The 15,609-nt window shown below is 40.4% G+C and overlaps 2 protein-coding genes across 2 annotated transcripts; one reads left to right on the top strand and one right to left on the bottom strand.

The window, feature by feature from the left end:
• Window positions 1-2,064: 2,064 nt before the first annotated feature.
• foxi1 (forkhead box i1) lies at window positions 2,065-4,603 on the bottom strand. Its single transcript, XM_080456271.1, has 2 exons — window positions 3,867-4,603; window positions 2,065-3,337 (listed from the first exon to the last, which is right to left on the bottom strand). The coding sequence occupies exons 1-2, from the start codon at window positions 4,522-4,524 to the stop codon at window positions 2,718-2,720; spliced, it is 1,278 nt and encodes a 425-aa protein (XP_080312397.1). The 5' UTR covers window positions 4,525-4,603; the 3' UTR covers window positions 2,065-2,717.
• Window positions 4,604-14,468: 9,865 nt separating this feature from the next.
• On the top strand, window positions 14,469-14,915 carry LOC308105135 (proteolipid protein 2-like; the record flags this gene model as incomplete). The annotated part of the gene is made up of 1 exon (XM_080455768.1): window positions 14,469-14,915. The coding sequence occupies one exon, from the start codon at window positions 14,469-14,471 to the stop codon at window positions 14,913-14,915; it is 447 nt and encodes a 148-aa protein (XP_080311894.1).
• Between the last annotated feature and the right edge of the window lie 694 nt (window positions 14,916-15,609).

The following is a 15,609-nucleotide window of genomic DNA, read 5'->3' as shown; positions in this document are numbered from 1 at the left end:
AGTATTTTGTATTATTTTTTTAACCAAAAAAATATCACTTGCCTAATATCAAATGAATATAATATGAATAAAAGATGTCCAAAGACAAATGGAACTTCTTGTACCATGCTACTTGTGAGAACTGGTTCTGTCAAGGGGAAAATTCGCTATGTATGCTAGTTTGAAGAGCCATTACAATGGATACAGGATAGGTGGGCAGTGGGCACTCGGGACATCTGGGCACCTTGATGTAAAATAGTCTATTTTGTCCAAAATGGGGGGGGGGAAAGTAATGTAAAGTAGGCATACACATGATGTGAACATGCACGGTACATCATTATCAAACTTAATTTTATCCTTCAACTTCTTGTTTATGCCCCAAAATGACTGGATATACAGGTTTTGTAGCAAATATTAGACCTTCATTGTCGAATGTTTAAGCATGTTCTAATCACATATATACTTTACTTTAAAACATTTTCCAAATATATATATATATTTTAAATGTAGGATGAAATAGCAAATGTAACACCTAGTTGCCCACTCTTCCTTAAACCCACCCAACTATCCTGTTACCATTGGAGCCTGTTTTTTTCCCTCTCCTAAAAAAAGTATTCTTATTTATTTATCTATTTATTGTAAAAACAGATTATTTATGTATCTATTTATTGTAAAAACACGGGGAGGCCGCTGTGTATATACAGTATGACAGTGTCTGCCTGATTGGGGACGTGTGAGCTCAGACAATGACAGTAGACGAGGGACAGCAGGTGGGCTCAGCGGGGGGGTGCAGATTAATTCAAACGCTCGATTAAACTCTAAAATCTGTGTAAACAGCCATCTTTCCCATCAGTCCCACGAGTAGGCCTACCAACGTCATTCTTAAAAGACAGGGGGAAAAATAGGCTTAAAACAATGGTCGATAATTACATAATTCTCAGAAACGAAACCTAATTTGATAATGGGCCAGCATTTTGTTGTGGTACAAGTTAGATAGCAAAAACCTAATTTATAGCCGGATAACTGGAAGCCTCGCCCCAAAACACGCTCACCCCAGCGGTTCTTGCGTTCTTGACTGTATTTGTTTTTTACTGAGGATAAGGTTAGAAATAACTAAGTTTTGGGTTAGGTAAAGTTTTACTGAGGTTAAGTTTGGGAATAAAGTTAGGTTAGTTAGGCATTTACTGAGGTTAGGCTAGGCTACATTTAGGAATACCAGGTGGCGACCGTTCCGAGGTCGCTGGGTTTGCCCCGGGGCGACTGTGTTTTGGGGCGAGCTATAGGCCTACTCACGGCGGTCGCGATGTTTGAAGGCCTAGGCTGGGCCAGACTGTCCAGTTCTTTTTCGGCAAGCGACGTCGTTATGCGATGGAGCAGGCTAATTTAAACCAGTGGTTCTGGGACTTATTTGAACCCCCATCCCCCATAATTGATTGATTGAATTATTTATTAGTCAGAAATGTAAACAGCACGAGGTACAGTCAAACATTTAGGCTAAAAGGATATCACAAAAAAAAGTCCTGGGGACTTCTTTCATTGTGGTCCTAAAATAACTAATAATAATAATAAATAATAACTCTGAGAGTTACAGACCTGTCCTGTACGGGTCCATTTTGGAACCTCTTCATTGGACCCCACTGATTTATTTGTGATAACAGCATGATCATGCGTGTGTTGATTCTCAAGCTGTGGGTCGGGAGCCCAAGGGGGGTCTCAACATGATTTTGTAATACCTCAAATATTGCAAAATTGACAATATTTATATGTGGAACCAAGTCAAACAAAATGTAATGCCTCAACTCCTACAATTCCAAGTGCTGGGTGGGGGGGGGTCCCCTGTTCAAATATGATAATTTTAGGGTGCCTGTAAAGGTTGAAAAGTAACCACTGTTAGGCTAATATGCTAATTATATCATTAATGCAGTCTCAACCTGCATTATGGGCTGTGTGTAAACTCATCAACATCTAAATCATCGCATCTGTTAATAAAGAACATGCCTGGGCTAAATCAGGTTTGCATTGATTAGGTATAATGATGACACACAATACAGTTTAAAGTATTTTTCATATATTTGTTTATTCAAATACAAGATGTGGGCTTAAATAAAATACAGAACTTTACAGTTTCTTTTTTTTATGAAAATAATTTCTGTACATATAGGCCAAATAAATAGGCCTATACTTAAAAATAAAAAAAGTTGGATCAACCAAAGTACGTTAAAAAAAACACTCAGCACAAATTAAAATAGAAAGTCAGCATGAGTGAATTACCCAGCCATACCAACAGGCTTATCTCCTTGAACAGACATGTATAAGGTGGAGTCCTTTGTACAACAATTAAACACCAGGCTCAAGGCCAATTTGACATTAAAACAACAATAGTATAATGCTATGTCGTTTCATTGAACTTGTTGTGTCCATTCAAATATATCTACACATGACTTCAGTGGCTCTCAAACATTCTCATGTCAAGGACCCCCAAATTGAAATGTATAGCAGACCCAGGTCCCCCATAAAAGGCAATTTGTGGTATTAAAATGTTCAAAAATATTTAAAAAATATGTTTTTCGCCCCCCCCCCCTAGAAAATAGCAGATCTACAAGCTCACAATGGGTCACATTGCGATGCCTTGTGAGCTTGAAGATCCACTATTTTCAAATAGCCAGTCTAAAATATAGGGCTAGGAGTAAAGGGGTGACCTTGACATTTTAAAGTTTTTGAGAACCACATATGCTCTACTACACCTCGGTTCCCTCGCGGCTGTATATCAGGTTGTTGACGCTGAAGTGGTTCGAGAGCGAGTGGTGGTTGCTCATGCCGCTCTGCATGGAGGCGTAGGAATAGTTCATTCTGCCGCTGCTGTCAGATGTCAACGTGGGCGAGTATACCGGCGAGCCGAGTCCAGACATGATGCCGCTGTCCCGGCTGCTGCTCTGGGACAGGTCACTCACAAAATGACCGCTAGTAGGACCAAAGTCTGTTCTGTTGAGCCCTCGGCCGCCGTTCCCCGTGAGCATCGAGTTCATGTTGGACATAAAGTTGTTGTAACAGGGGCTGTTCATGGGACTGTCCATGGACGGCGGTGGAGAGGATTTGTTGGACTCCGACGAGGAGGTGGGGGAGTTCTGCAGGCTGGCGGCGGAGCTGGATGGAGGAGAGGGGCTCAGCACGCTGGGGGAGGAGGCGTCTGAGGAGATCTTGATGCCCTGGTCCTCCTCGGACTTCACGGCGGCGGGGAGGGGGCTGGTGCTGGTCTCTCCGGAGGTCAGGTCGGATCTCCTCTTTCTCTTCCTCCTGAAGTTGCCGTTGTCGAACATCTTCTCGCAGTTGGGGTCCAGCGTCCAGTAGTTTCCCTTGCCTGGAAATAATAAAAAAAAACTTTTATTAGTCAGATGCATTTTTTTTTTTTTTAAGATTTGACTGCCAAAAATAGCACAGTAAAATAACATTATAGCCTACTACTAACACTGATAATGTTTGAGCTCGGTAAAAAACAAAATATTTTTTGGGGCAAAATAAGGGAGGGCGGGGTAGGTTGTGACCCTTTTTAGCTTTTTACTCGATTACTAAATAAATACTTGCTCAATTATGACAACAATGTAAAAGTTAATAACTTTGATCTGTCTGTTAAATGTTTTTTATTTTATTAAATCTCAAACATAAAAGCCATCAATTTCACTTCAAAAACTGTGTTCCCATCTATATGGGGTCAGTTGTGCTATTCTAAAATGTCACGGTAAATTATTTATATATAAAAAAATCTAACTCATAGCAAGTGTTCAGAGACAAGTTTTCTTATATAGTTACATAGCATATATACAAGCTCAAGCAATATAAGCAATTTATAATAGCCTACTCGACAATAATGATTTGAGCATCGAACTTACCGGGGTCATCCTCATCTCTCGCCACCTTCTTGAAGCAGTCGTTGAGCGACAGGTTGTGCCGTATGGAGTTCTGCCATCCGGCCTTGCTCTTCTTGTAGAAAGGGAAGTTGTCGGCCACGTACTGGTAGATCTGGCTGAGGGTCAGCCTCTTGTCCATGGCGTTCTGGATGGCCATGGCGATCAGCGCCGAGTAGGAGTAAGGAGGGCGCACCATCTTGAACAGCTCCTGCTGGCTGGAGATGGACAGCCAGCCCAGGTCCGCTCCTCCGAAGCCCGTGGGAGCGGAGGTGAGGAACCCCGGCCTCTGGTGGTGGGGGTTGACCCCGTATCCCGCCGCCTGGAGGTACGAGGAACCGTTGGTCCCACCGGTCAGGTAAGGGTTGGAGTTGATGCCCCACAGGTAAGGGTTGGAGGACGGGGGGGTGTACTCTCCCACTCCCAGGGTAGGGTAGGAGGAACCCCCTGGTCCTGGGTGGACCGTTTGGGGTCTCTGGTGGTGGAGGTTCTGTGCCTGGTACATGCCGAAGTTGTCGCAGTACACAGCCATGTCCAGGAGCTCCTGGGCAGTGGTGCTGGGTTGCTGCTGGTGGCTGCTGGTGGGTGACGGCGACTGGTGGTGGTGTCCAAAAGCGTTCATGTTATAATCCGTTCTGATCATCACTGGGCATGGAGAAGAAGGAGAGCTTGTTGTCCCCAGAAACGATCTGACTGTCTCTGTCTGTCTCCCTGTTAGTGTCTGTGTCTGTTGGAGGACTGAACTGAACTAACCTTCCAGCCCACAGAGGGAGGAGTATTTATACAGACGCTACAGGTAGAGCTATGAATGGAGTTCTAGGGACAGGTCACACCCACTTCTCTCTGTCACTGCCTCTCTCAGTCTAACTGTCTGCTTTAACCTGATCTCCATATCAATGAGCACCGATACAGATACTGATGTGTGGAGAGACTCTCTCTATAATGAATGAATACATTACAATAATGGTCCCCAAATGGTCCCCCTTACGGGTCCATTCGGTACCAATTGTACACTCTCGGAGTTAGGCTATACTCTCGGAGTTAAAAATTGATAAATGAACACCTTTTTGTTTATTTGTTAGGATCCCCAGCTGTGCCCTAAAGCACTAGTCTTCCTGGGGTCCACATATAAAAACAATACATATAGGCTACATTAAAAAAAAAAAAAACATGAGGGAAAAAGAAAAACCCTGAGTATTTTACTGTTTATTCACCGACTTTTAAGTTGTTTTGGAGAGGTTTTTGGCACAATTAAGTGGCTTCGCGCAATTACGCACACACAATCCATTTGAAAGTTGCCAAGGAATATGTTTTCATTTATAAACGTATCCACGTTTAATAGATTTTTATTTCTAAACATTTATTTCAAAAGTAAATTTATCTTATTATGAAATAAACACAAACCATAATATTTTAATATAGCCTGTATAGCTTATACCAATCGAAGATAATGCATTGAGCCGGCGGACAAAGTGTGTGAGTTGTTTTTAGACTCAGGACCTTCATGCATGACAATGTTAAACATAAACATTGAAGGCGTGTGTTTGTTTATAAAATCTCATGGATCTCTTAAAGGAATTCGTTCCCAATAAACAACTCTTGAGTTGAGTGTTACAAGCCTGACCACCAACAAGTGGCTCGTGGAAAAAATGTTCCCCAATTAAAGCTCTCAAAAGCAGATGAAGTAAGTTATTTGTCTGATTGTAGCCATATGGATCACACGACGCTCGTCCGTCACGAGCGTCATGGCGGAACTACAACCTGGCTTTGGCACCTTCTCCATGTACAACCCGTACATCTACATAAACGTTCAGATTTCAAATATAAAGTGCTTGCCCCATGTCCACGGATGTTAAAATTGACATCGGGCGGGTTTAAGTACCCGTATCTTCCGTATTGTTCAATAGAAACCATTTTAATCCGATCGGTGGCCATTTTCTCCGAATTTTCTCCATAATGCTTTCCACTACGCGACTTTATTGGTTGGGAGGTGAATTGCACTCTGATATATTATAACTCTGAGATTAAAATGCTTTTTATTGAACAACACGGAAGATACGGGTACTTAGACCCACCCAAAGTGAATTGTAACATCAGTGGCCATGGGGTAAGCTCTTTATATTTGAAATCTAAACGTTTATGTAGATGTACCTATGAGATGTACAGGTTGTAAATGGAGAAAGTGCCTAAATCAGGTAGAAGCTCCGCCATGACTATCATGATATGACAATCATGTTTAACAGCTAGTTCATAAAAACAAATCAAAAGAACGTATCCTTTCTTTGGACTGACAAAAGCAGATAAATATTCTATATTTTGTATAAAATAAGAGATATATTTCATAATGAAATAGCTCTTATCTCTATCAAGTATGTTATTTTATTCATGTTTTTATATAACATTTTCCATTTTATATTAAAACATGAATAAAATAACATACTTGATGAATGAAGTAGGCCTATGAATTGAGCTGCATTGCTATAGATATTAGGCTTTAAACTGTATTCTTATAAATGTAGGTCAATTAATATGACTATATAGAATATATTCTGAAGAGATGGCTTTAGTCGGGGCCGTGATGGCAGAACTTACACCAGACCAAATAATCAATGCTATGATCATTGGTGGTGAATCTTTTGCCCTTTGCAGAGGGTCTTGGTACTGTACTGGCGCCCCCTTCTGGTTGGCAGACGGCTTTAACTTTCGATGCAGAGTGAAACCGCGGACAGCCTACTCTACTGATACCAGTGGTGGTAGAAAAGTAGCCTACTATAAGTATCAATAAAGTACCGAAGTATATAGGGATGAAGTGGTTAATGTATGCGTTTTGTTATAATAATAAAAATCGACAAAGTAAGTAACTAATTGTAGTAAAAAAGTAGCCTACAATATTTGCCTCTGAGATGTAATGGAGTAGAAGTAAAAATTATTGAAATTGGAAATACTCCAGTAATGTAAAAAAAAAAAAACTCAAAATAGTACTTACGTACAGTACTTGAGTAAGTGTACTTTACTTTCCACCATGACTGATACTGTTAATTTGAAGTGGTCTGGCTTCAGGCCAGCCCCCAAACACTATTGTCTCTCTCATCATCATGACATAACATTTGACACTTGTCTCAATATAGACATTCATTACACCAGAGGTTCTCAACCTTTTCAGGCAGTGACCACCCAAAACAATCATTATGTGAACTGGGGACCCCCCAAAATGATCATATTTGAACTGGGGACCCCCCAAAATAATCACATATGAACTGGGGACCCCCCCCCCCCACACTGACAAGCACTTAGATTGTAGGAGGCATTACATTTTGTTCGACTCTTAGTCTTTCCACAGATAAATATTGTGAAATTTGCCTCACAACGCCTCACAACACGAGGCATTGTGAGCGTGTAGATCGGATATTTGCAATATTGTTGATTACTTTTGATGCAATAATGTTTTTTTTTTTACTAAAAAGGTCTTAAAAGTCCTTAAATGATCACTTCACTGCCATCTGCGCCTGGGGACCCCCCTTTCTATAACAAAAAGATAGAACTACCGGCCATCCCCAGGCCAAACAAAAATAAACTAAGTAACTTAAAGAAAAGGCTTTCTAGGCTAAATAATCAATGTTGTGAGATTCGAACCTGTTGCTGGGTCTGTGTCTGGAGTGGAACTGAATCTGGCTGGTAATTGGGGCGGCAGCAATTTGAGATCTGCTGCAGGTGTGCCAGCAGTGGTGGAAAGTAACTAAGTACATTTATTCAAGTACTGTAGGCTACTTAAGTACATTTTTGAGGTATTTTGACTTTACTGGAGTATTTCCAATTGTCTATACTTTTACTTCTACTCCACTACATCTCAGAGGTAAATATTGTAATTTTACTCCACTACAATTATTTGAAAACTTTAGTTACGAGTTACTTTGCAGATATAAATTATTATATTATAAAACATACATTAACCACCTTAACCCTATTTAATACATAAGCTATTTGAAAATAGACGATCAACAAGATCACAGCGCGTCGTGATGCGATGCGTTGTGAGCTTGTAGATCTGCTATTTTCAAACATTTTTGTACTTTTACTTTTGGTACTTCAAGTATATTTCGATGCAAATACTTTTGTACTTTACTCAACTAATCAAGTAACATTTTGAACACAGGCCTTTTACTTGTAACAGAGTATTTTTATATTGTGTTATTGCTACTTTTACCTAAGTAAAATATCTGAGTACTTCTCCACCACTGCCTACTGCCTAGATGTCAGTGGATGTCGTCGATCGCTGACATGAGTGGGACACACTAAACAGACCACCACCCACAATCTACATGCATCTCCTGCAGCAGTGCTTTCTGCTTTTTCTTTGTGGGTATATAATCCACGCAGGGCTCCTGTGTTAGCCTGAAGGGCCATGCAGTTCATGATGTGCCCTTTCTTCCTTCCTCTCTGACCCCAATATGACTGACTGATCCCCCAGAGAAAGCTCTCATGACCTCCAACAGCTTAAGGAAATAGGGATTGAAGACAGACATGACAGAGGAACAACAGACATCCCAGCTTTACATCACCACCTCCATTACATTTAGCAGTAACTAACCATTGTTTTCTTAGTCATTATTCTACCAATTACTTCTTTGATTAATCACTTTTTTTAATATACTTATTTTTGTTTAATTATATATAAACAAATCAACATGATTTTTGTATTGATTCTTTATGATTTACTAAATCAATTAGTCTGATCATTTCAACCACCTAAATTGATTTAATAAAAAACCTATTATCGATTAGTTAGATATACTGTTCACCTCTAGTGACAGACCAGATGTGGTGGCTGATCTAACAAATGAATATGCTATTATTGTTATTTCAGTCATTATCTCCACCTGGCCCATAGGGCCTGTTTTCACCCCTGTCTGTCTGTCTGTGTTTGTCCAGAACTAATCTCTTAAGCTACTAGACCGATCAGCGCCAAATTTCTTGTGCACACAAGAAATCACTCCCTGCATATTTGCAAATTGGCCTCATCGTGGCGCTATACCAGCCCAGACTCAACGTTTATTTATCCCTGCATTCCTTGTTCATGGTGTATCCATAGGCCACGCCCAATCTTGCTGTATTGTCTGCCATTTCGCATTTTTAACATTCGTGATAAAAATGTATCACAGATTATTTTGATTCCATACACCGATTAGCTATAATTGGCTTCCAAATTTTGTGGGAGGGGCCTGTTTTTCAAAAGATGCAAGAATCATGAACACATCATCCGATCCCCCTCAAAATGAAATCATATATAAAAAATCATATATCGATTTCACTTAATTTGATGCAGTTTGACATTACTGCATAAGTAATCGCCCAAAAACACACTTGCCACCATCTTTTTTGCAGACCACTCGCCCACATACTTTTACTGAGGTAGAAATAAGTTTGGGTTAGGCATAGTTTTACTGAGGTTACGTTTAGGAATAAAGTTAGGTTTAGGCATAGTTTTACTGAGGTTACGTTTAGAAATACCTGGTGGCGACTGTTCCGACGTCGCCGTATTTGACCCGGGGTGAGCGTTCTTGTATTCCATAGGTGTAAGTATTATTATTGGTACTAGATCATGTGACTAACAGCGTTATGTAGCGTTGTCACATTCAATGATATAATTTATGCCATCCATCTGATGCTGCTACAACAAACACTTGCATTTATTCCACCACATGTAGCTCATTACAGCCCGTGACCCAAACAATGTCACTAGACTGACAGCTTTACGCCCCAACATTACAACACCTAATCTTCAAACACATTATAAACACGTAATATACGCCTACACCTAGTACAGTTGCAATACCACATATCATCCCTGCAATGTACACTACATTCTGCCACCTCCACAGTCTATCTATGGATTATTTTCTGAGACACTATAGCAGTGGTTCTCAAAACATTGTCATGTCAAGTCAGCCAAAGCCAAAGTTGACAAGTACAGGGATTTGGCCACGGGCCCCCATCCATTTGAAAAGATGTTGTGCCAGGGACCCCCGTAAAAGAGAAGATTTGTGTTCAAAACTTTCAAAAAATTATTCAAAAATCTTAATTCCCCCAAATCGTTCAAGATTTTTCAAAGGGTTTCGAAACAAATCAGATCTACAAGCCGATACGTTGTGAGCTTATCGGCTATTTTCAAATATAAAATAGGGTTTTACGTGTCTAAACTGTTCTTCGTTTTGCTTTGGGGCCCCTGGCCCCTGGGAACCACCTCAACTAGTACCCGGGCCCCTGGGTGTCCCCGCTGGTCCCCACTTAACCAGACAACCAGTTCACTAACAGCGAGCAGAAAAACATGACCTAAATTACATTACAGTGAACAAGAATGATCGGTTAATTCCTTAAATGCTTCCAGGTCATAATTTCCACTACGCAGACCTGGCGAGCAAAAGCAGCTGGTTGAGTCAGCAGTAATTAGCGGTACTGTGTCAGACACCAAACAGGTTGCGTTGTTTTCACGTGGGGGGTTAAATGCCACTCCCCCCGCCGTGCCCACGGGTTGCCACAGTGGACGGGACAACACCTTGGAGCCAAACAATTACACCAAGGTCATGGAGAGGAGGAATGTTGGGCTGATTAATCCCACTGAGACTAAATGCACCTTAAATTACTTCCCTGCACCCAGCAACGCAACCCACAGTGTGCCCACATGGTGGAAATTATCTAAGTACATTTACCCAACTATTACTGTACTTAAGTATAATTTTGTGGTAAGCTACTTAATATACTTCTACTCCTCTACATCTCAGAGACAAATATTGTAGCCTACTTTGTACTCCACTACAATTATTTGACAGCTTTAGTTAGCAGTTTGCAGATTTACATTATTAATATGTGCTTTTTTCTGCACTTCTAAATAAAGTATTCGATCAATCAATCAATCAAAGTATTCAATCAATCAATATAAAATTGGCTATTTGAAAATAGCAGATCTGCAAGCTCACAATGTGAAAAAGTTTGACACATTTTTAAAAGGTTTTTACTTTAGTACTTTAACATTTTGATGCCCAAACACTTTTATACTTTTACTCAAGTAATATTCTGCATGCAGGACGTACTACTTTACTTGTAACAGTGTATTTCTACATTCAATTGTGGTACAGCTACTTTTACTTTAGTAAAGTATACTTTTTCCACCACTTCCACCGCCTTGCTTCCCTTCACCCAGCAACACAGCCTGCAGTGCCTAGCGCTCAAATGTCTGAGCTGAGGATAACCAGCATGACATCCTCAGAGTTGTACTGTAACTTGAGTAAACGTACTCTGATTAATTATAGAAGCCCTATACAACAGTGTTGTGTGAAAATAGCCAAGCTTGTAGATCTGCTAATTTCAGTATTTTTGAAAATCTATTATTTTATTACAAAATGATCTTTGAATCGGTTAATTTCATTAAGTGTTGCACCCCTACTGACTTCTGTTAGTGGAAAGATTTTGAGGTACTTTACTTAAGTATAACCATGCAACATTATGCCTCCACTCCACTACATTTCAGAGTAAAATACTTTATACTACAAAATGTATTGACAGCTAGTTACTGGTTACTTTTCAGATGCTGGTTTGACACAATGGATAATTAAACAAGCTTTTAAAATAGTCAAAGATGAATCCAGTGGTTTCCAAACATTCTGGCTTTTGACATCTTACAAAAAGGAGTGTAGTCAGGTACTCATCCCACATTTCAGAGGTCTAATACGACATAGATCATAATACTATGTGCCCTTTAAAGGGTCTACACCATGAAAATCACTTTTTTCTTGGTTTTTTGTATTTTTTGGGGTCCCCAGTGTCTCTTGTACCCCAAAAAATGTTTTTTTTTTAAATTCAGTCATTCCTTCTCATTTCATGGATTTCCAGAATGGGCGTGTCTGAACAGGCGATCTCAGAATGGAAATGTTTATGATGTCACAAACATTAATGATGGCAAACCCAATGTTAAATGAAAAGTGCCCGAATCGCTCCGAAACCTTTTCTACCCCCCCTAAGTGGGGGTCTACGAACAAATACTTCGGGCTCGGATTTTGGCTCCGCCCCCCGGAAGTGGGTGAAACAGGCACCTCAAACACTTGGTGGAATTGTTCAAAAATGTTCAAAGTGTTTTTCTTTCGATTTTGTATTTTTCTTAGATGCTTCTTTTTATGCAGAATTTTCCCATTTTTTTATTTTTTTTAAATATATTTTTTTTAATATTTCTTTTTATTAACAGACAGAATTGCTCAGTAGCCCCCCCTGCCCAAGAGGACGTTTTGGTATTGCAGCTGAAAGTGCTGTATAAGCCAGAGACAATTGACTTGGGATGAGTATATCTGAGTGATGATTTAGGCTCAAACCTTTTGAAAAAGGTTTGAGGGACATACACCATATGATATTAAATATCAAATATTTATTTTAAATTCATGGTGTAGATCCTTTAACTTTTGCATTACTGTGTTGTTCTAATGGTGTTAATACTTTGTGAAAACATGCATCTGAGCCTTTTTGATTGATCATTACAGCTGTGGAAACAGATGGTTGTCTGACGAGACTTGCTGGTTAATGTCTCCCTCTAGTGGGAGGAGGCGATAATGGAATGAATTAACATAAGGTGAGTTGTGTGCGTGCGTGTAGCAAGCAGCAAAACTGGCCACAACAAATCTTTTTATTTATTTTTTTATCTCCTTTTCCTAGCCCACCAGAATTTAAGACCAGAATGATAAAATATGCTACACTTGATCTGTAGGCTAAAGTAGCTGCATTTCAGTGTAGAGCGTTCAAAAGGCATTCATATTATTTGCTTCATTGTTTAAAAACTTGTTTGAAGAAACAATATATGGCCAGGCATGAATATAAACGAATGTGCCCAATGTATCAGGGTGAATAGAATACACAAATAAGTGGGGATTGACTTGGTTGTGGATTGCACACACAATCAAAAGAATCAGTGGGAATTCAGGAGGAAAAAAATAGTCTCTTTTCAAAAATACATACAGTATCATCACCAGAGCTTGTACATTATAAATAGGTCTACTCTACTTTGACATGACTGTGCTTACACGTGGCCTGCTGCGCCCCCTTCTGGCCAATTAGGGCTCATCTCCATTGGACACCCCTTGTGCAAGGAGCAGGTTGTAATGTAAATACACAGATGACTGGAATAAAGCTGGTTTCAGCGTGGTCTCCTGTACCCGGCAGGTCTTTAGTGTACCTTTAATCTTCCACAACAATGATCAACCAAACAAAAACAGGCCTTAATAATTGCATACTGTATATTGGTATTGGTAAAAAATCTTTCAATAGACTGCACTGCACACAAACCTACTGTGTGGTTACTGTGTGGTTTCCCCTGCTCAGGGTAGGGGGTCAAACAGACCGTGAGCAGGGGGGGGGGTGGCATCTTTCATAATGCTGGTATAGCGTTTTTCCTACACCTGCTGGTATAAATCTCAGCGATGGCGGGTAGACTGCTTCCGATGATTTTGTGAGCAGACTTCACCACCCGCTGCAGAGCCTTCTTGTCTGCAGCAGAGCGGTTTCCGTGCCACGCAGTGATGCAGGATGTGAGGATGCTCTCCACCGCACACCCATCATGTTACTAAGTAAGTAGTTATGGCCCCCGAAAAACAAAACTGGTCCCAAAAAGATTTTGCCACCTTGTAGGGCATAGCCGTGGCGGGCATTTTCTGGTTCCATCCTCCAGACCCCATTCATTTTTTCCATAGAGATTTCCAAAAACATTTATGTAAATTATTTTAAGCCTAGAATATAATAGAATAGAATAATAATTTTAAAGCCATCTAGGATTCTGGTGATTCATGACCATGAAACATTTGATTCTGTGAAAAAAGAAAAGAAAAAAAGATACTTATTAAATATAGTATATCATAGAATTAAAGGTAGGGAAAGTGATTTACTTTGGTTAAAATAAGTGTTAAATAGCTCTATATTCTGATAGAACTCATTGCTATAGAGTGTTTGTTCAGTAAAAGGAGTCTCTCCCATGTCTCTCCAGCTCTTTATTAAACAGAAAATGCATTTTCAGTGCTCTCTCCTGATTGGCTTAAATGTTGTCACCTACCTGAAAATGTGTTTATATTCTGTTTACTAAAGAGCTGGAGAGACCCCTGTGAACGAACAAACACACGAACAAATATCACTTACCCTACCTTTAAATATATATATTATTTTCTGTGAACTTTTTTCACAGAAGCAAACGTTTTATGTTCATGATACACCAGGATCCTGGATGACTTGATTCTAGGCTTAACATAAATTGATATATATCTTTTTGGAAATCTCTATGGGAAAAATGAACGGGGTCTGGAACGATGGAACCAGAAAATGGCTGCCACTGCTATGCCCTATATGAGCCAGATACTGCCAGGGGAAACCCAATGCCTAATGTCAGTTAGGCGTTGGGTTTTCTATTGTGGTTTCTCCTCAGAGCTGCAGAGGTACCCTACCTAAGAACGGGGAAGTTGAGGTATCAGACAGAGAGTGAAAGCCAAAGCCACTGCAGCCGCTGACTGAGAAGATACAAGCTGTTAATTCTGTCACCTAAAGAAACGTATTTGTAACAGAATGGCTGATACGACCGCATCCAGCTCCGATGCCAGCGTCCAGGAGAAGCTGATAAGTTACATGACGAAGACTCGGAAGGGATTTATTCTCGCCGCAGAAGTAGTCCTGGGCCTCATCGTTCTCATCTGCTATGCTGCCTCGTGGTTAGGAACCTGGATCGGCGTGCCCATTTCTGGGGCGATCTTTTCCGCTGTCTTTTTTGGAGTCTTCGCGATGGAGCTGGACAAGCGGTTCAGATGGGTCCACTGGGTCTGGAGTGATTTCTTCCGTGCCGCCGTTGATAGTGCGTTGTACATCATCACCTCTCTTGTCATGTTGGGTCAAGGTGGAGATACTGCCCGCCTTACAGGCTGCGTGTTTGGTCTGATCGCCGGCGTCTTGTACGCCTACGACACGTACACCATCGTCCTGCAGCTGAGGAGCAGCGGTCAGCAGGACCCTGTTTAAACTCTGAACGCTGAGCGTAAAACAAGCCAAGGACACACTTGTCCTCCTCCTCAAGAAGAATACACTGAAAGAATGAATGAAGTTCATGGGAGAGTCCCTGGAGACAACTATCAAGCAGAGTGGAAGGTGTTTTTTTATGCTTCTCCCAGACTCACATTTCTTGTGAGAACTCTAGTTAGAACCCTTTAATTCTGCCAGTACATACATTTTATAGCCCGTAGGCATTGATAAGTCAACATCAGTTCTCAATCTCACCAACCTGAAAAGGTTGGTCTCTGCATGAATGTACGCATGCAGCAATTTGTAGATTACTGTAAATCGACCTGTTGATTAGTTGATACATTCCTATGACTCGACTAAGAGTTTATTTAATGAAGGACAGCCCTAAAAATATCTCTTGGCCTTTTATAAAGAAATGTTGTACCTGATACATCGTCTTCAACATTATGAACACTATGAACATTGTTTGTTCTTTTTTGATGAGAAAAGTGAAGAAACTTTCATTCACCATGCTTTGGATTTGTGCATTTTAACATTTTATGTATGTTTTTTACCCACCCAAAGTACTGTTTATGTTCAATAAGATGTGACCTCTGTGTTTTATTGCATTACAATTTGTGTAATGTGTGCCTTTATTTGAAGCAACACCTTTTTGGAAAATAAAAAGCTATTGTCACTAAAAATGACAATCCTT

Source organism: Gymnoscopelus braueri (genome assembly GCF_963280865.1).
Source record: "Gymnoscopelus braueri genome assembly, chromosome: 17".
NCBI lineage: Eukaryota > Metazoa > Chordata > Actinopteri > Myctophiformes > Myctophidae > Gymnoscopelus > Gymnoscopelus braueri.
Note: the sequence above shows the minus strand (reverse complement) of the source record. Positions and strands in the feature narration are given on the sequence as shown.